The 20,744-nt window shown below is 50.5% G+C and overlaps 1 protein-coding gene across 4 annotated transcripts in view; it reads right to left on the bottom strand.

The window, feature by feature from the left end:
• Nucleotides 1-20,744, bottom strand: part of LAMB3 (laminin subunit beta 3) — a 65,210-nt gene that overhangs the window by 25,149 nt on the left and 19,317 nt on the right. For 2 of the 4 annotated variants that reach the window (XM_005217367.5, XM_059875422.1), the window contains 5 exons: nucleotides 18,530-18,603; nucleotides 16,704-16,768; nucleotides 15,486-15,640; nucleotides 1,195-1,309; nucleotides 637-710 (listed from right to left, as the gene is read on the bottom strand). In XM_005217367.5, coding sequence (XP_005217424.2) covers nucleotides 637-710; nucleotides 1,195-1,309; nucleotides 15,486-15,640; nucleotides 16,704-16,731 — 372 coding nt within the window. In that variant the 5' untranslated portion in view covers nucleotides 16,732-16,768; nucleotides 18,530-18,603. 4 annotated transcript variants of the gene reach the window in all.

The following is a 20,744-nucleotide window of genomic DNA, read 5'->3' as shown; positions in this document are numbered from 1 at the left end:
TTGCTTTATATTCCCAGTTCAATATTACCTATCCTGATCACCTATTCTCATCAACCAAGATTTATCATTAAATATTCGAATATTCCCGTAGAAGGAATAAAATCAAATCTCTGTAAAGGAAAAGAAAAGACCCTGTCACTAATGAATGAAAATGTGCCCTCCAAAAGGCATATCTCCAAAGGCTAGACTCAAAACCTGACAAGTAATGGCACTGAACGAGCCAATGGCTCTGAAAGCACATCTCACATGTGGCTTGGCCAGTTCCTTGCTGTTGGTTAAACTCCATCTCATCAGCAAAGTTATTAAAACAGAGTATACACAACCGTATGAGCTGTCATTACACAACTGTATAAGTAGAATTGGTCTTGGAAGAGCTGAATTAATTAGATGGGCTGAGGATGGGAGGTGCAGAAAGGTAGAGAACAGAGGGGGCCTGGAGGTGCCACTGATCTCCCGGAAGTGGTACTTCTGCTGTCACCATGATATAGGCTCAGGGTTAAGTGTTGCCCCAACCTGAGGAAGGGAGACCCACCCCGCATGTGGTACCATCACCTCCAGCCTGAGCTCCCCATGAGTCCAAGCCCACGTGGCCCAGAGTCCCCCTCTCCTACCCACTGCCATACCCAGGAAACACACCTTGAAATCCATCATGATGTCCTGAAGCTGGAATTTCCTGTCCAGGTCCAGCTGCAGAAAGACAGGGCTCACATCTGGAAAGACACAAAACCCAGGAACTTTAGAGCAGAGACTGTCTACCTTCCCAGGCTCCAGGAAATCTAACTCTGATTTTCCCATCTCCCTCTCAGAGAGGCGTGGTGCCAGTACGTTTCTACGTATAGCACCTATTCAAGATCCCATGTCTTCTCGGCCAAATTTCCTCCCCACTGTCCCTTGATGTCTTTAAAACCTTTAGACTTTCAACTCCTCAGCCCAACACAGATCTGTTCCCAAAGCCCAGTTCCTTCAGCAAGCCCACTGCGACCAAGTAGGGTGAAATGAAGGCATTTCTCTCTCTTCTTACCTTTTCATTAACCTCCAATAAATTCTTCTACCTACAACATCCGAAAGGCCTCAAATACAAAGACAGAAGGTTCTGCTCACCAGCCACCCGTGTCCCACCACCATAAGAAAGCCATGCGAAAACCCAAAGGGCCCCAGGGCACCCTGCACGTGGAGGTGGTGGCAGGCGCTTACCGTTCTGTGACTGCCACCAGCGCGTGGGGCCCGAGGATGAAACCACGTTCTCCACTTGGTGACTGTTGTAATTGTGAGCCACCCTGGAGTCACACTTGCAGCATTTCATCTGCCACTGCGGAAGACATCAGAGACTCACAGGTGGGGCCTTTGTGTACTGGGAATTCTCCCTGTGTATACTGAGAGCCCAGAGCATTCTCTCCATGGAAATGCTCCCCTAAGGGATTCATGGATTTCATTAATACATTTAGAACGACCAGCCTCTCAAAACAAGACTAACTGGTCATCTTTCCATTTAAGTCCTCTGTGTCAGCCCCCAACATATAGCTAGGTAAATAGTAAATAGATGCTGTCATTGGGAGAGAGGTATGAGGCTGTAAAAACTTAATTTTTGTATATGACCTTGCCTCAGAGAGAAATGTGCAAAGAGTGCTAAGGGCAAAAAGAAGAAAGAAGGAGAAGCTCACGTCGATTTAGTAGCCTAGCAGGCTACAGTCCACGGGCTCAGACATGACTCAGTGACCAAACTACCACCACCACGTCCTAGGTGTAGGCTAGAGAGTTTTATCGCTCATCTCACTGAATCCTGGCAGCCTGGGGAAAGTGGAGTTTCTTAGGATTAGGAAAGGGGACAGGAAAAAAGGACAAGGGAATTTGGGGTTCAGTCCTAGTTCTCCTCTGTCAATTGAGTGGATATTGAAGTAGAGTCATTCAATCATTTGACAATATTCATTAAGGCCATACTACATCCTAGACCCTGCTCTGGGCTCTGGAGTTGTAATAGTGAACAAAATAAAGACCCAGCCATCAGGAAGCCAACATTCTAGTACCATTTAGATGATCTTAGAGGCCTTCCAGCACTTGACATCTGTGACTTTAGGATCTTTCCCAGTTTGGCATCCCCTACCTACAGGAGTCATGTATGGATGTGAGTTGGACTATAAAGAAAGCTGAGCACCGAAGAACTGATGCTTTTGAACTGTGGTGTTGGAGGAGACTCTTGAGAGTCCCCTGGACTCCAAGAAGATCCAATCAGTCAATCCTAAAGGAAATCAGTCCTGAATATTCATTGGAAGGACTGATGCTGAAGCTGAAACTCCAATACTTTGGCCACTTGATGTGAAGAACTGACTCACTGGAAAAGACCCTAATGCTGGGAAAGATTGAAGACAACAGAGGATAGATGGTTGGATGGCATCACCGACGCAATGGACATGAATTTGAGTAAACTCTGGGAGTTGGTGATGGACAGGGAGGCTTGGGGCGTTGCAGTCCGTGGAGTCGCAAAGAGTCAGACATGACTGAGTGACTGAACTGAACTGAACTGACCCACAGGAGAGAAGCCCAGGATGTCCAACCAGATGGAGCTTTGTAGGCAGGTGTCCCAAGGTCAGGAAGGCAGAGGAAGTCTGCAGCCTTGGGGCTGAAGGCAGGGTCTCTTCCCCATGAAGATCTGGGTTAAAGTGGGCAGCCAAGGAGGAAACAGCCTCACCAGGGAGGTCCCCCCAAAACATAACCTTCCTTGGTCTGCCCATACCCTGGAGTGAGACAAGAGACTGAACTGAACCCCATGGGCTCCAGAGCAGGGCAGAGATCATCAAGGAAAAGAACACAGCCAGAGGATTGGCCCTTGTTCTTTTAATTTGTCCATAATGTGTGAATGTGCATACATTTGCATATGTTTGCATGTGTTTGCCCTGGCGCATACACGCACACACACACCACTGAGACATCATGACCTTGCCTAGGTTCTTCATGCAACACACATACAACCTGTTTTCTCTGAGTAACCACGGTCCCAAACCTTGTGTCCAGCAGAAAGAACACTTTTCAGAGGGCTCCAGATTAACGCGCATGTTAAAGCAAGGCTTGGACGAGAACCTCCCTGAATTGCAAGTCCTTCTGGGCAGAGGCGATGGTACCTCCCCACACCCCTTGCCTCTGTTTCCCCTAAGCCTCCACCCAGCAGAACCAGGAGAAAGCTCAGGAAGCCGTCTCTGAGGCTTTGCAGCCCCTGAACCTTGGTCCCATCCAGGGAAGGCCCTAAGCTGGGGAGGATGATCCATCAGAATGGGTGTTCTGGGATTCTGGGATTCTGAACATGTGGATCATCTGAACATGACCCACATGTTCAGCAGACATGCTGAACCTGTGAAGCTGACAGCTCAGTCATCAGATCCATCAGAATGGGTGTTCTGGGATTCTGAACATGTGGACCATCTGAACATGACCCACATGTTCAGCAGACATGCTGAACCTGTGGAGCTGACAGCTCAGTCCCGAAGGGAAGAGTTAACGTGCCAAGTCTGTGCCTTGAGTTACAGAAACTCTTCACCCAACATTGCTCTTCCCCCAGCGCCACTGAGCAAAGCCTGGAACAGTGGATGAAGCCTGGAGGGGAGCCAGGAGTCCTGGCTCTGTGAGCCTCTGCTTCCCACCCCATTTTCCAGCTCCCACCACCAATCTGCAAAACAAGAGGATTGTCCCCTTCCTGGAGCTTGAAGGTGTCCTCATCACTTCCTTAAGTGCTTTATTAAACTATAATTTTGGTATGATATAAATGAACCTATTTACAAAATGGAAATGGACTCACAGACATAGGGAGTAGACTTATGGTTACCAAAGGGGAAAGGTGGGGTGGGGGGAGGTTTAAATTAGGAGTTTGGGACTAGCAGATACAAACTGTTACATAGAAAACAGATAAACAACAAGGCCCTGCTGTATAGCACAGGGAACTATAGTCAATATCCTACGATAAACTGTAATGAAAAAGAATTTTAAATGATTATGAAGTACTTAAAATACTGTGGGGAGATGTTTAGTGCTCACATAATGGCTGGCACGCGCGCCTTATATAAAACAGCAGCCACTGTCCATCCTTTGCCGGGCTACATTCTTCCTCACAGTAAGATCTCCACTTGACAAGCTGTTCATTTAGTGTCCGTGCGTTTGCTCCCAGTGTTTATTTGCCATCTGCCTCCCCCTGTTAGAATGTGGACTCCACAAGGGCAGAACTTACTTTCCTTTATGCTGTATTCCAGTTGCTCAGCAAAGTGCCCAGCACTTAGTAGGTCCTCTGTAAATACTTCTGGAATGAATAGTAAATGCTCACGGAGAAGGCAATGGCAACCCACTCCAGTGTTCTTGCCTGGAGGATTCCAGGGACAGCAGAGCCTGGTGGGCTGCTGTCTATGGGGCCGCACAGAGTCAGACACGCCTGAAGCGACTTAGCAGCAGCAGCAGGAAATGCTCAGGAAAGGCTCGCACTTTCATTTATATTATTGCTTGACCCTCCCTTCCTGAGTTTAAAGAGAGGTGTGAGAGAGTGAGGACATGACCAAAATCAACATGAAATGACTGGAGTGCCGACCACATGCTAGGTACTGTATCAAGAGTTTCAGTGCAATAACCTATTTAAGCCTGACAACCACCCTACGTGTAATATTATTCCCATGTAGGTGTGAGAAGACTGAGGCTCCAAGAGGCTCTGTGACTTTCCCGATGACTGATGGCTAGTGCCGGCACCAGCGCCAGACAGGATCCCTCCCCACGCCCTTCTCTTCTCCTCCTCCCCTCCTCTTCTCTCTCTCTCCTCCCCTCCATCCCTCCCTCTCTGCCATCCTCTCTTCTCCACTAGGAAACCATTTGGGTGCACTGACATTGCAGCAAGGAAGTACGGTCAAGGGTGACCATCTCTGTCTCACCCACAGGGCTCAGGTCACCCTGAGGCTGACCACAGCAGAGAAAATGCTCTGGGAAGAAAGCTAGTTTGTCAGGCTAACCTCACTCAGTTAGCGCGGAGACTGCACGTATGTCAGCGGCTAACACAAATACCTGAGCACTTAAAATAATCCTTTCTGGGCAAAAGCCGCCTCTTACTGGCATCTGAGTCTCCTCTAGGATCCTATTCTGGTCCCTGGCAGCAGGCACACCCTCCTCCCCACTTTGCCTGGCCTCCCAGAGGCAAACTTCTCCACCGCCCGTCCTCTGTCTGAGCTCAGCACGTGTCCCGTGGAGAGACAGGGGCCAGCTGCCTTCCGGTGACCTGTCATCCGAGCTCCTCTGGGCTTGCTGGGAACGGATCCCAGCCTGTTCTCTGGCCAAGAGAGTGCCAGAGACAAGGCTCTTTTTTTCCTTGGGCCATGGGACACGGGAGCTAGAACAACCCAACCTGGGACTCAGCAAATGCCCTTGATATTAAATGATGGAATATTATGTAACTTTTCAAAAGACTGTTGACAGAAAGATTTTAATTGCATGGGGGAAATGCTTACAATGTTTTATGAAAAAAAATGATAATGTTTTATGAAAAAAGTTGGGCAGAAGCTTGTATATACATCATGATCACAAATCCACATTTTTTAAGGAATCAGTAGGTAGAAGGCAGTGCACCAATATATTAGGTTGAACCAAACGAAATGGCTAATATTGAGCTATCTTGACCCACAAAAATGGCAGCTGCATACAGCTTAACCTAATTACCTCTGGGAAACGGGATTACAGGTAACTTTTTTTTCTTAGTTATTTTTTTAATAACTTTCAATGCCTTGAATATATATTAACTTTTATATCCAGGCCTTGTTTTAAACAAACTCAAAAGGCCCAGGATACTCAGCATGGTCTTGCCACCCTGTGTGCTCCCTGTCTTCACAGTCAGTCTGGGGCACCCCAGGCCTCCGCCACCTGCCTCCACATGTACAGACAGTGATGATGGATCAGATGGGCTCATGAGCTGAACACCTATGTGCCTTCATCACAGTAACGTAGCTAAAGGAGGGGTTTATCTCAATCCTCAGACACAGCCTAAGCCTCCAGGCTTGGGACAGGTATTTTAAGCAGCTCTGCTTGTCAACCAACCAGAGGGAAGGAGACCTGAAATAGGGTGGCTTATGGCACAAGCCCGCATGAAGACAGGCTGCCAATTCCTTCTCTTTCTGGGCCTCAGTTTCCCTTTCCATTTTATTCCTGTACGTCTACATGCAGTATGTGTGTAAGAGTGTGTGTGTGAGTATGAGTGAGTGTGTGTGTGTGAAAGAGAGAGAGATTCTCAACACAAGGCCCTTCCCCTCGTGTGTGCTACATGCCTCTGCCTCTCCCAGAGATGGAAGCTCCCAGCCGCAGCTGCCTCCCTCTCCAGGGTCATTTGGCCAGCACTCCCCTGGCTGGACTACCTCAGAGACGCAGCGTTATTATCCATTCAGTCTGTCAGGCCTCCAGCCAGCTTGGCTCCTGCTCATTCTCTGTCTGGAAAGGCTGGGCCTCTTCCCTTATCCTGGAGCTTTCTAGAAGCTCAGCAGTCTGGCTGGAAGACAAACCAGAGAACTATGGGAGGGCAAATGAGACAGCGGGAGCCTCAATCACAGTGGAGAGGGTGGAACAAGGAAGGCAAGGCAAATCAAAGCTCTGTGTCTTAGCAGAAAAGGGAGCGAATTCTGCAGGGAAATGGGAAAACAGGCTCTGCTTAGCCATGGCCATCTCCCTCCCCCCGAGCAAGTCAGAGACGGCCTATGTCCATCTAAGGAGCTGGAGTCAGGGTCATGGCTGTCAGCCAGGGCCAAAAGAAAGACAGCCGGAATCCAAAAAAAAAAAAATGCAGCTGCATATAAGACATTCCCTCCACTTCAGCTCCCTCATTGGTAAAGTGCAGGGGTGGGATGAGATAATGAAGCTCCTTCTTGCTCTAACATGTTATTAGAATTCTCCCCAACTCCAGCTTATCTGCTCAGAGGTTAAAGACACTCCAAACAAGAATGCAAAAGAAGCAAGAGAAAAATAAGACGTTGGCCAAACATGGTGCTGGAGAAGCACTCTTCCCAGCAAAGTGAGCAGGGAAAGACGGACCCTGAAGGCCTTGGTCAGCAAGACGAGACTAGTCTCCACTAGACTCCCACTGTGATCTATGTGTGTGTGTGTGTGTGCGTGCGTGCTCACTCATGTCCGACCCTTTGCGACCCCATGGACTGTAGCCCAGCAGGTTCCTCTATCCATGGGATTTCCCAGGTAAGAATGCTGGAGTGGGCTACTATTTCCTACTCCAGGAGATCTTCCTGACCCAGGGATCAAACTGGCGTCTCCTGAATCTCCTACTTGGCAGGCAGATTCTTTGCCACTGAGCCACCTGGGAAGCTCCTCTGATCCACAAGCCTCATCATTTATATGTCAATGGATATTGCCAGCAAAGGTGAAAAATCAGGGCCTGTTTTGGGGCCAGGTGGGAGTGGAGCCCCAGTGCTATGAAGCACTGTCATAAACTAACATCTTGACCAAAGCCTTAACTCAGTACAGCTCTTATCTCCATCGAAACCAAGTTCAGAAAGCTCAGTTCTGAAGCCGATGACCAAAATGATGAATACCACAACACTGCAAAATTACACTGCATGAGTATAATAGCTGAGAAAAGAAGAAAAGGTAAAGGCAAAGGAGAAAAGGAAAGATATAAGCATCTGAATGCAGAGTTCCAAAGAATAGCAAGGAGAGATAAGAAAGCCTTCCTCGGTGATCAGTGCAAAGAAATAGAGAAAAAAATAGAATGGGAAAGGCTAGAGATCTCTTCAAGAAAATTAGTGATACCAAGGGAGTATTTCATGCAAAGATGGGCACAATAAAGGACAGAAATGGTATGGACCTAACAGAAGCAGAAGATATTAAGAAAAGGCGGCAAGAATACACAGAAGAGCTATACAAGAAAGATCTTCATGACCCAGATAACCATAACGGTGTGATCACTCACCTAGAGCCAGACATCTGGGAATGTGAAGTCAAGTGGGCCTTAGGAAGCATCACCATGAACAAAGTGGAGGTGATGGGATTCCAGTTGAGCTATTTCAAATCCTAAAAGATGATGCTTTGAAAGTGCTGCACTCAATATGACAGCAAATTTGGAAAACCCAGCAATGGCCACAGGACTGGAAAAGGTCAGTTTTCATTCCAATCCCAAAGTAAGGCAATGCCAAAGAATGTTCAAACTACCACAGAACTGCACTAATCTCACACACTAGCAAAGTAATGCTCAAAATTCTCCAAGCCAGGCTTCAGCAATATGTGAACCACGAACTTCCAGATGTTCAAGATGGATTTAGAAAAGGCAGAGGAACCAGAGATCAAGTTACCAACATCCACTGGATCATCAAAAAAGCAAGAGAGGTACAGAAAAACATCTACTTCTGTTTTATTGACTACGCCAAAGCCTTTGACTGTGTGGATCGCAACAAACTGTGGAAAATTCTTCAAGAGATGGGAAAACAGAACACCTGACCTGCCTCTTGAGAAATCTGTATGCTGCTCAAGAAGCAACAGGTAAAACTGGACATGGAACAACAAACTAGTTCTAAATTGGGAAAGGAGTATGTCAAGGCTGTATATTATCACCCTGCTTATTTAACTTATATGCAGAGTACATCCTGTGAAATACCAGGCTGGATGAAGCACAAGCTGGAATCAAGACTGCCGAAAGAAATATCAATAACCTGAGATACACAGATGACACCACCCTTATGGAAGAAAGTGAAGAAGAACTAAAGAGCCTCTTGATGAAAGTGAAAGAGGAAAGTGAAAAAGTTGGCTTAAAACTCAACATTCAGATAAAAACTAAGATCGTGGCATCCGGTCCCACCACTTCATGGCAAATAGGTGGGGAAACAATGGAAACAGTGGCTGACTTTATTTTTGGGAGCTCTGAAATCACTGCAGATGGTGACTGCAACCATGAAATTAAAAGATGCTTGCTCCTTGGAAGAAAAGCTATGACCAACCTATATAGCATATTAAAAAGCAGAGACATTACTTTGCCAACAAAGGTCCATCTAGTCAAGTCTATGGTTCTTTCAGTGGTCATGTATGGATGTGAGAGTTGGACCATAAAGCTGAGTGACAAAGAATTGATGTTTTTGAACTGTGGTGTTGGAGAGTCCAGCACCACAGTTGGGTCTTGAAAGTCCCTTAGACTGCAAGGAGATCCAACCAGTCCATCCTAAAGGAATTCAGTCCTGAATATTCATTGGAAGGACTGATGTTGAAGCTGAAACTTCAATCCTTTGGCCACCTGATGCAAAGAGCTGACTCACTGGGAAAGACCCTGATGCTGGGAAAGATTGATGGCAGGAGGAGAAGGGGACCACAGAGGACAGATGGTTGGATGGCATCGCTGACTCGATGGATATGAGTTTGAGTAAGCTCTGGGAGTTGGTGATGGACAGGGAGGCCTGGTGTGCTGCAGTCCATGGGGTCGCAAAGAGTCAGACACGACTGAGCAACTGAACTGAACTGAGACTCTGACCTGAGCATGACACATACATTATCTCATTTTATCCTTCCAAAATCTCTGAGGTAGGCATATTGGATCCAAAGTGGGTATCTTCATTTGACAGATTAGGAAGGCAAGTCCTAGAGAAGCTAAGAAATGTGTCCAAATCCGCAAGACTAGGAAGAGAAGCAGCAGGAATTCCTCTCCCAGGCGCTCTGTCTCCAAACCTTCTCATCCTGTAGGGCTTCGAGGGACACAGCAGTCACGTGACAACCATGGGTCATTGCAGGGACTAGAGGTGGTTTTCAGGATGCTCCTTCTCTTCTCCCCTAGTAAGGGCAGCCTCACCCCCCGCCCAGACTTCTCCAGAAACAGAGGTGTCCTCCTAGACCTGAGTGCAGACTGTTGGTTTGCATTCCTGGACCTCTGAAAGTTCTACCATTGACAGTGGTTCCTTTCACCGCTGAGGGCAAAGGAGCAAGGGCAGAGAGCTTCTAGGGACCTGATTCAAGAAGCAGCGGTGTGAGAGGCCAGGCCAACAAAGTCGTGAGGCTGCCCAAGTCTGTGTTCAGGTTTCCATCTCACCTTTTTACTCCCTTCCCTCCTTTTAACCCCACAAGACGCACTCCCCAGTCCAAAGCTGGTAACCAGGACCCCCAAATTTCACGTTCCACATCCCAAGTTTTGCTTCCCTCTGATAGCGACTCTTTCCCGCAGTGATCTTTTTCATTTTCTGCTATCTCTTCTAAAGTTACTCATTCTTGGTCTCATTCTCTTGGGATCCTTTGCAAAAGCCACAGCTAATTTTCTGATAAGCAAACCCTTGTTGAAATATAAATGATGATAGATTAATATGACGCCATTCCCAAGGGCATCTGTATTTTAAACAAAGAACTCAACGATGTTTCATCCTAATGAAGATTCACAATGGCAGGAGATTTGAAAGTTTCAGATCTGCTAAGATCTCCTGGGAAACAGGAGGGCAGATATTTTGGTCAGAGACAGGCTCAAAGTCCTCTATGAGCAGAGGACAAGGACCTCAGGATGGATTTGAACACATTCTCACATTCTCTGTGTACACGTTAGCCATGCCAGAGGTCAAGAAAACAGATGTCTGTCAAACACAGAAAGGCAGTGGTTGTTGGGTGTGTGCCTGTGGGTGTGAGTGTGCTTATGTGGGGTGTGTGTGTGTGTGTGTTAAGAGGAAGGGATGTCAACTGGCTACTGGTCCTCAGCTTGTTTCCAAGAGATAAAAATGACAGCTGTTTGGTTTACACAGCTAATTAACCTGAGGAATGCACTGTGTAAGACTGTTATTAAGGCAGCTGGATAATTAAGTTTTCCCCCAGAAAGGGAGGGAGTGGGGGATAAATAAAGCATCTAAGGGAACAGACACAACATTGGAGAAGACTTTGTCAAGAGCAGAAATCAGGGCTGGAAAGCTTCCAAGCAAAACCCCTCTGTTCCCCAAGCAGCGTGCACCAGCCCAGAGAGGACTGAAGGTCATGGCTCAGCCCCTGCCAGGGCCCACCTGGCAGAGATCATGGCTGACCCTCAGGGTCACATGCAGCCCAGCCAGAAGCCTGGCACACGTGTGAGAGCTGAACCAACAAAGGCTGACTAATTCCCTCATTTCATGAATGGGGAAATGGCGGTCTAGACAGAAGCCATGACCTTCTCAAGGTCACATTCCTCTTCTAAGTGTCAGAGACAGGACCAGACCTAGAAAGTCTTCACCCCCCATCAGGAGACTTCACTAACCACGACTGCCTCTGGGTTATCCAGCAGCCAGACTGAAAATCAGATGTGCGGTGGTCAGTGGGCCAGCCCAAGGGCAGGTTGACTTCAATAATTATGCAACTGCACGTCCTGATCTGAGAAGTGCTCAGGAGAATGATTGACAGGTGGGGCAGCCTCTGCATGCAGACACAGGTCCCGGGAGGCCAGTGGGCAAAGGGCTGGGACATGTAGCCCCTTCCAGACACCAGGCCCATGGTCACTTGGCTCCTTTTTTTATGTGGTCCACACAACCCTGGAGGAGGGCATGGCAACCCACTCCAGTATTCTTGCCTGAAGAATGCCGTGGACAGAGGAGCCTGGAGGGCTACAGTCCATGGGGTCACAAAGAGTTGGACACGGCAGAAGGAACTCAGTATGTGCGAACACAGCAACTCACTGAAGTGGGTGCTATCATCCCTCCCCTTTTCAAATGAGGATCGACGGCTTGGGGAAAGCACAGAAGGAAATGAGGGTATGGAGACATCACAGACATTTTCATCCATGCCTTGGGCTTTAGGGGGAAAGGGTATAGTGAGTTTACCCAGAGGTTACCTAGGAGCTGGAAGAGAGAGAGCCAGTTTCGGTAAAGACCAGTCTGGGTTCAAGTCCGGACAGTTAATGGGTAGTCAAGGCAGGGAGACCCAGAACAGCAAAGCTGGGCAGGGCGTTGGGGGACAAGGCAAAGCTGGCCGAGTCCTAAGTCCTTTGTCAAGGCTGCAGTATGGACACGAAGGCCAATAGGATGAAGCCAGTGAGACAAAAGTAGGCAGAAGAGGCGATGGGCCGACAGGCTAAGACTGGCCCAGGAGAAAGCAGCCATGCTCTGAGGTCAGGAGCTGGGAGAGGCCGTTTTGGAACTGGAAGGCGTCCCCACTGCCCCTGAGTTTCCCCAGAGTTGCCAGGGGGCAGCGAGCAATGCTACAATGTCCAAGAGTCATAAATCCCTAGTGCACTTGCGTTTACGTCACCCCAGAAGGCAGGCAGGCAGCAGGGGCCGGGTGATTTCTGCTGGGCTCAGGGCCCACCATGTCACCCCTGCAAGAAACTAGAACAGAGGCGCTAACCGGGGGCTCTGACTTAACTAAGGTGTATATGTGGCAGGAGGGGCTGGCAGAGAGGGATGGGGAGGTTGGGGCTGAGGGGCAGGCCTTGGCAAGGCAGCTTTGTACCATGCCGCCCTCCTCTCCAGCTGGGCCTGGCCACTGCAGCACCATCTCTAGCCACTCAGAAAACTCAGTTCCTATGCATTTCCATCAGGGAATCCCAGCACACACCCAGACCTTCCCATGGGGATGGGGATAATAAGAGCTACCTCATGGAGCACTGTGAAAATTAATTGAGATAATTTATATAAAACGGACTCAGTCTAATGCCTGAGACATATAATATGTGCTCAATAAACTATAGCTTTACAATAATATCGTTTAGTAATAAAAATAAACTTAAAAACTGAAATTAGAACTCATCAGAGTTGTATCTGGATTCCTAATTTTCATCACACAGCCACCCGTGTGCCTGGGGAGGGTTCAGGGTCCACTCGGACAGAGGAGTATCCATGCCTTCATGTATGTCTTCACTACAGGCAACCAATGGCCTCTGGGAGGGGAGGCCGGGGAGAAAGAAGGAAAGAGAAATCAGACAAGGCGGAGAGGAGGCAGGTGGGGGAGAGAAGCTGGTTCCCCATGGTCAGCTCATTCCCAAAGAAAACTGGAGCAAAGAGCGACACGAAAGACCATTGGTCTAACACTCGTTCATGGAAGAGGAAAGCGAGATTTAGAGGGGGTGATCTTTTGCCCAAGATCACACCATGAGTTAGTGGCAGACTTTGGGCTACACACTGCACTCAAGATGCCCTTCCTCTCCTCTTCCGATAGGTTACATGGATGTATTCCCCCTGGTAGACAAGGGGAAGAAAGAACCAATGCATCTCAACTTTCACAGCAGCAAAATAGCTGAGGTTTATCCATCCCCTGGGTTGCAAAAGTCTAGCCTTCTCTTCTGCAAGCTCCCACGTGTTCTCAAACTGCTGCTTAAGTGCAGGGGAGGCAGTTAGCTCCCTGGGGCATTTGAGAGAGGCAGAGGGCAGGACAGGATGGAGTGTGGCCTAGAGGGAGGGCGGCTGTCCAGGCACGCCTGGTACTGAGCCTCTCTCAGCAGCCTCAGATCCCTGCCTGATTCCCATCCCTGAAGGTGGCTCCACCCAAAGAGAGGACCCAGCAGAGGACACCCTGAAAATTTTAGACATGGCTCAGTGGTACAAAATTGGAGGGTGAGTGGGAAGGAGGCAGCTGGACTCATTCTGTTGTCTGGAGAGCTCCCCACTGCCAGGTTCCCTGATGCCGGTGGAGTAATCTAGGCCCACAGGGAGGACTCGCCTGCTGCTGGCTGTCTTTCCCAACACTGTCAGATGGGCTTTCTCACATCCAAGTGGGTGAGGTGCAGAAACCACAGCCACCTCCGCGCAACACCTCCAAAGCCAGGACCCAGTGCCATCTATGATCACAAGCGGCCAAGAGGACACAGGAGGCTAAGGGAGCAGTGAGGCCAGAGGTGGGGTCAGACGCCAGGCATGGCCCTGAGGACAAGGAGCGCTGAGAGAGAGGGAACCGCAGACACCCCAAGCTGCCTTTGGGCCATCAGCCGCTCACTCCCTTTCTTGCTCTGTCTTTTTAATGCCAAAGATGCAGGGACTCGAGGGAAAACGACTTCCGCCCTCTTTCCTTTGTCCAAATCTGTGTATTGAGGGCCAAAAAAAAAAAAAAAGGCCAAATGAGACAGGCAGCTGGGAAACAAGCAAACACTGGGTGATTTCCACCTCGGGCAACACAAGGAGCAATGAAAGACCTCAAACTTACTGAAGGGAAAAGAAAAGCAAAGTTCCTACCAGAAAGGCCCAGAAGGAAAGCAGGAAAATCACAGTGGCTCTTTGAAAAACAAATCAGTTGCTTAAATAAGCCAAGCGTTCCAATGCCTGGATTTGCTCAGCTGGGCTCCTTATCAGCTCACCCGCTGAGCCTTCTTGCTAACCCCAAGTCCCTTTGCTTTACCTCACCGATCTGTGTCCTTTAATGGCAATTTGAATATTTTCCCAGGGGGAAGGATAATTTAGGAGCTTGGGATTAACAGATACACACTGATGGGTATAAAACAGATAACCAACTTACTGTAGGGACTTACTGTATACCACAGGGAACTATGCTCAATGTCTTAAAATAGCCTATAATGGAAAAGAAACTAAAAAAAAGACGATAACTGAATCACTTTGCTCTAACCCGAAACTAACACAACATTATTAAGCAACTATCCTTCCAAAAATATGTTTATTAATTTTCACTGGAGGATGCTTTCTTGACAGTGTTGTGTTCGTTTCTGCTATACAGCTAAGTGAGTCAGCGATATTAACACGCACATGTATCCCCTCTCTTTTGGATTTCCTTCCCATTTAGGTCATCACAGAACACTGAGTAGAGCTCCCTGTGCTGCACAGTCAGTTCTCATCAGTTACCTGCTTTATACACAGTTGTGTATCTATCTCAATCTCAATCTCCCAATCCATCCCACACACACAAAAAAAATTTTAATTAAAAGGAAATTCTGCAAAATAAATAAATAAATAAAGCCTCCCGCTTCACCCAGGGTGGTGAAACATGCAGACCAAACATGCAGAGACGGGAGGTAAACAGGTTGGCTCTTCACACATGACAATTAGAAAACCCAGAAGGACAGCCTCCAGCCTACAATCACACAGTCTTCCGGTAGCTCCAGCCCCACCCTTAGCCCAACATGGGCAGAAGAGAAGGCAGCAGAGAGTGGCCAGGGCACAGCTCCATTCCCGCTCTGGCAAGAAGACAAGCCATGCACACATCCCAGCATCTGTGTGCCACCAGCCTTGACTCCGTCCGTCAAAGCTGGCACCTCACCCTCCACACACCTAAAGGACTGGTCTTGATCTACTGCTTATGCCCCAGATTTGAGCGACTATCCTGCCCAGGCCCAAGGGCTGAGAAAAACTCCAGCTTTATTAAGCAAAAGAGGAAAAGGAGCTGTTCAGTTATAAGTCATTTTGAGTATGTTTTTCTCTTGCCCATTGAAGGTGGAAATTCCTGAGAGGCAGAGATCCTGCCTTATGCTTTGCTTACATTCCCCACAGCGCATGGGGCTGGGCCCACACCTAGTCCACTCTAAGTGTTCAGTGAACAGATGGCGGGCTCCTTGCATACCCCCAGCTCGCCCTCTTCCAGCCCCTGGAGGCCGTGGAGGAAGAACCTACCTCGCCATATTGGGCACAGTAGGTCTCAGGCTTGGTCAGGCCACAGGTGGATGAAGCTCGGAGAAACCGGGTCCTCCCTATGAGCAGGTCCCCGACGGGTGGATAGCAGGCCCCACGGGAGCATGCTTGCTGGGCACACAGGAGGCTGGGCAAGCCTGAAATCACAAGGGGCTTAGGGGGTGCTTGGGCACAGCCTAAAGAGAGGGCAGTCTAGCCGGCCACCCCAGTGCCCCCCAAGGAAGCAGTCATCCATTGGCAGGGCTAGACCCTCTTCCTTGCCTTCATGCTCTGACCCGCTGGTGGTGGGAACGGTTGCAATCCTGGTGCTGTTTGGTTTTTTAAAAAAGCTGATTTTATAGTCTGTAACTCTCAGCTTTAAAAAAGTAGAAGTTGATCCTGAAATGTGGCATCCATATGTGGCTTTTAGAATTGAGCTACAGACACACGCTTGGCCACAGCTCTCCTCGCCTGTTAATGGAGCAGCGCTGGCTGCTGGCCGTCTGGGGGACACAGGGAGAGACTTTCATTCTGTCTGCTCCTTTATCTCTAAAACTCACGCTGTCACACTTTGCAAATAACCAGCTGGTAAAGAATCCGCCTGCAACGCAGGAGACCCCAGTTCTATTCCTGGGTCTGAAAGATCCCCTGGAGAAGGGATAGGCTACCCACTCCAGTATTCCTGGGCTTCCCTGGTGGCTCAGCTGGTAAAGAATCTGCCTGCGATGCAAGAGACCTGGGTTCGAGTCTCTGGGTTGGGAAGATCCCCTGGAGAAGGGAAAGGCTATCCACTCCAGTATTCTGGCCTGGAGAATTCCATGGACTGTATAGTTCATGGAGATACAAAGAGTCGGACACAACTGAGCAACTTTCACTTCACAGCTGCAGCTCCCTGAATATTGAGAACTCAAGCCATGATGGCTCTGGGACCAGTTAGAGAGTGAGAAGATGGAAAATAAATTCAGCAGCAGAGCACTGGGGCTGCCATGAACCACCCTCAGGTAGGAGGAAGAAGACATTTGGGAGCCTTTCAAGAGTCTCATCTTCTTCAGAGGCCCCAGGACAGAGAAACCTCATGGGCATCCCAGTAGATAAGTGTTCCAAACCCCAGGACCCCGGGTGATGGGTGATGTTCACACTTTGGTAGACTGTCCTCCCACCCACGGCTGGTCCCCTCTCTGCTGTGTGACAGGCCCCAGAAGGACGGGAAGGGATACTCACCAAAATACAGGAGAAGGAGCGGCCTCATCTTCAGTTGACGAGGCGACCTCCACTCAGGACCTCACCTGGGGCAGAGCAAAGCAGCCTGTGTGAAGCCACACAGACCCCTAGGTTGCACTAGCCCTTTGCTGTTTCTGGCTCGAGTTTTCTCAGAAGCCTTTACTCAGGGCCTTGGTCTAGGACACTTCTGAACAGCAGGCGCATCTATAGCCAAAACCTGGAAGACGCTAGAGACCTGGCCCCCTGTCCCAGCTGGCACGTGACTTCCAGGCTGTCCTGGGAGAATGTCACTACATCCTCCTGGACTCCAGCTCCCCGCTCTGAAACAGATGGGAGGGATCAACCCTGCCCTGCCCCCCATGGTCAACAGAGCAAGTTGGGGAGCCAGAAAGGACTAGGCCCTTTGCAGGAGAAGTCTGTGGCCTCAATGTCACCCTAGGAAAGAGGATTGGCCTTTCTCAGGCCCTGGCCCACCTACAGGCCCAACAGCGAGTGGCTCAAAGAGGCTGGTGGCCTGGAGGGGAGCCCTCTCCTGCTGTTGGCATGGTCTCCAGTATCAGCCACGGCCACCCTGAGGGTGAGACTGTGGTGCCCGCTTCTCTAGGCTGAGCAGGTTGTGGAATACAACGGGGAAAGAGAGGGAGGCCTGGAAGTGTTTAAAAAGTGAGTGAGGAATTCATGTGAACTGGGAGCAACTCAAAATGTCTCCATTGATGCACTGGGGCTGTACAGGAGGGCTGGGGTTTGGGAGGTCACAGAGCAGGGATTCTGAAGGAGGCTGGGGTGGGGGTGATACTCGAAGGGTCCTAGAGGCAGGGTGCTGCCCTGCTGAGGCAAGCCCCGCCCTGCTCATGGGGCGCCCACCTCTGCCTCGGATCAGATGCCCACTCTGCTCCAACAACAGCCACACATTCTTTCGGCCTGGATGGAGGAATGGGGGATTTGGCAGGACGGGGCAGGTGGGGACTGGCGACCCCCTGACATCTTTAAATCAAACATCCTGAGGCTTCAAACTCCCTCCAATCCCCTATCAGAGCAGTCAGGGGCCCAGGGAAGAGACAGGTGGCCTGAGCTCACACAGCTAACTGTGGCCCAAGAGGAAGACCCATCATCTGGCTTCCTCCAGGGGCTGCAACCTCGCCCCCTCCCTGCCTGGAACTAGGCACTGTGAGAAGTTCTTAGAAGAGGCCAGCCCACCCTCTCCTTCCTTCTTTGTGTCCAGCCCCAGCTCTGAACCTGCTGTCTTCTAAGTCACCGAGACGCTTATCAGATGGGAGAAAGCAATCCGAACAGTGGCAGACTCGACACCCAGCCTTTGGATCCCAGTGGGCTCAGCTGAAGCTCCCAGGAAGAGGAAGGAATCTGGACCTGCAGCCAGGCCCCAGACACCCAGGCACACAAGCCTGGGCCCACCCCGCCCCCACGGGGCAGATGAGACAGGTAACAGACCTTGCTCCGTGCTGCTGCTGTTCTTTCTCCAGATCACCTCTCCGAGACGCTCCCCTTGAATGTGGGGGTCTCCTCTCCTGGCTCCCAGTTTTTAAACAACGGCCTCACCTCTGGAGACTCCCCGGCTGGGCGTCGCCGGCTGCAGGGCGGGACTCAGGAATCTGGCCGCTGGCACACCCGTCTGCCGTCACAGCACCCCCACCCGCCACCCCAGACAGGACTGGGCAGGTGGAGGCTGTCCGGAGGCCTCATGGCAAGATCGGCAGTGCCCACCTACTTGCTGTGGGGGGGTGGGGGTTGCACCAGGGAAATGTGAGTGATGACTGGAGACCAGGATTCCTGGGGACCGGTGGGGTGAGGGGGTGATGGCCACTCACATTGTGACAGCCGCTGCGCTGGGTGCTTTCCCAAGGCTCGTAGAGGTCAGCCTCTCCCGGGGTCCTGGGCCACCCTGGACAGAAGACCATGCAGAGAACAGAAGGATCAGGGCTTGCATATTGGGTATTACAGCCCCAGACCTGTCAGTGAGCTGGAAGGGAAGAAGACACAAACATCGAGGACCCTGGAAAGCACCAGACCCCTCCCAAGGGAAAGCAAAAAAGTGGAAAACCCCTGCTTCTTGTGGGGCAGGGGGGATTAAAAGGCTCTGGTTCGTCAGGAAGGGGTCAGAGCCCAACCCACCCAAGAAAAGCTTAGGAGGACTCAACAGGCATGAACTCTAAATGTTTCCCCTCTGGCTCCCTCGCAGCCTTGGCAGGGAGCCCAAGGACAGGTAACTACCTGTGAGTCACGGCTCCCAGCTCAGGGAAAGGCTGCTCTCCCAGCCCTTCCCACTGGGCAAGAATGCCTGCCCGGAGGGCCAGAAAACAGATCTGACCACAAGGGGTGGGAAGGGAGGGCTGAGGCACAGCTGGACCGACTTCCCCTGGGCCCCCGCCAGGCCTGAGAACACAGCTGCCTTTGTGGGACGCTGGGCGGCTCCTGGTTCGGGGCTTTGGGCTGCGAGTGGCTGTAATGACAGTCACAGGACCAGAGACAGGGGCTGGTCTCGGAGGACATGCCTCCCCTCCACCAGGCGAGGGTCCGAGGGTTTTTAGAGAGATCTGGAAGGACACCCAGTCCAGATCTTGGCCGGGCACAGCCTACCTGGGCATTGTTTGGACACGGTCACCTCCAAGTTTCTATTAAAAGAGACTCTAATTGAGCTAGTCCAGCCTGTCAGTGTCTCCTAAGCAGGAACTGGAGGGTTGTGTCCAAGAAACTGGTTTGAGAATCCTTCAGGGCAAAATGGAGGATTTTGTGGATTAAATGGTAAACTGGGCATTTCTAACCCTCAGATTTTCATATAGCCCAAGAGATTTAGATAGGCAGGAGAAATACCCTAAGTAGCAAATGGACAATAAGCCGTTTAGATGAAAAAACGGACATTGCCGTACATGTTAGCGTCTTGACCCGTGTAAACATTCCAATAAAATCTGGCTTAACAAGCCAGGATCAGTACAAGCAGCTGGCCTTCCTGGGCCCTGCCTCTGCAGCAAGAACACACACACAGCCCTACAGCCCCCTGCAGGGAAAGGTCACTGCTCACACCCCCGGGGCTTTAAGCCCACCTGCCTGGTCTCTCTCTCCACCCTGCCAACTCCCTGAATGCAGGGCTTCCAGGAAGCCTGGCTGCTCATGGAGCTCTGTCCTGTACCCACCGCCAGGAAGACGATGTGACGAAGAGCTCAGGAATAGTTAACTCAGCAGAAGGAGCAGCTGCTGCCATCCCAGATCCCCAGACAGGCGGGGCGGGCAGGCAGCAGGAGGCTGAGCCCTTTAAACGCCCCTCCTCCTCTCCCCTTAAGAGGCCAGGAGCCCAGGTAAATAGGTGCAGGCCAGGGCAGGTCCCAGCGTGGTTTGGCTTCACAAAGGGGAAAGCCAATTGCTTTGTGTGGGCCCCTGCACCCCATTCCGCGTTCCCAGCCCAGTCCAGGATGTTGCTTTGGCAAACCCCAAGGAGGGCCCAGCCAGCCAGCCTCACCCCTCGGGGATGCTGAGCACTTCCCAGTGGGGATCTAGCCCCCACCCCCCAGCCCCCAGGACAGCAGGGCCCCAGGCACCGGCCATAAACTTCAGAACTCCGTAAACTTCAGAACTCAGTTTGTTCAGAGACAAGAAGTCTAATACAGAGGCAGAAGCAAGGGCAGGACCTGGCAGGGACTAAAAGCAAGCTGGGCACTGCTCCGACAGCCTCCCCTCCACGTCTCCTTCCTCTCCTGCCACCCACCATCCTGCCCCAGAGCCCCCACCCTCAGCTCCCCAGAGCCTTGGCTTATTAGAACCAATGCTCAGGAAAGGGGTTCTCCTTGACCCCCTGTTCCTCTCGTACTCACGTCTGTCCATCCAGCAATTCTGTTAGCTCCCCCTTCCAAAGGCAGAGGCAGCTGACAGAATTAATCTGGTGACTCAGGCGGTAAAGAATTATCCACCTGCAGTGCAGGAGACACGGGTTTGTCCCCTGGGTCGGGAAGATCCCCTGACGAAGGAAATGGCAACCCACTCCAGTATTCTTGCCTGGAAAATCCCATGGACGGAGGAGCCTGGAGGGCT

The sequence above is a fragment of the Bos taurus genome, chromosome 16 (assembly GCF_002263795.3).
Source record: "Bos taurus isolate L1 Dominette 01449 registration number 42190680 breed Hereford chromosome 16, ARS-UCD2.0, whole genome shotgun sequence".
NCBI lineage: Eukaryota > Metazoa > Chordata > Mammalia > Artiodactyla > Bovidae > Bos > Bos taurus.
This window is presented reverse-complemented; position numbering and strand designations above follow the sequence as displayed.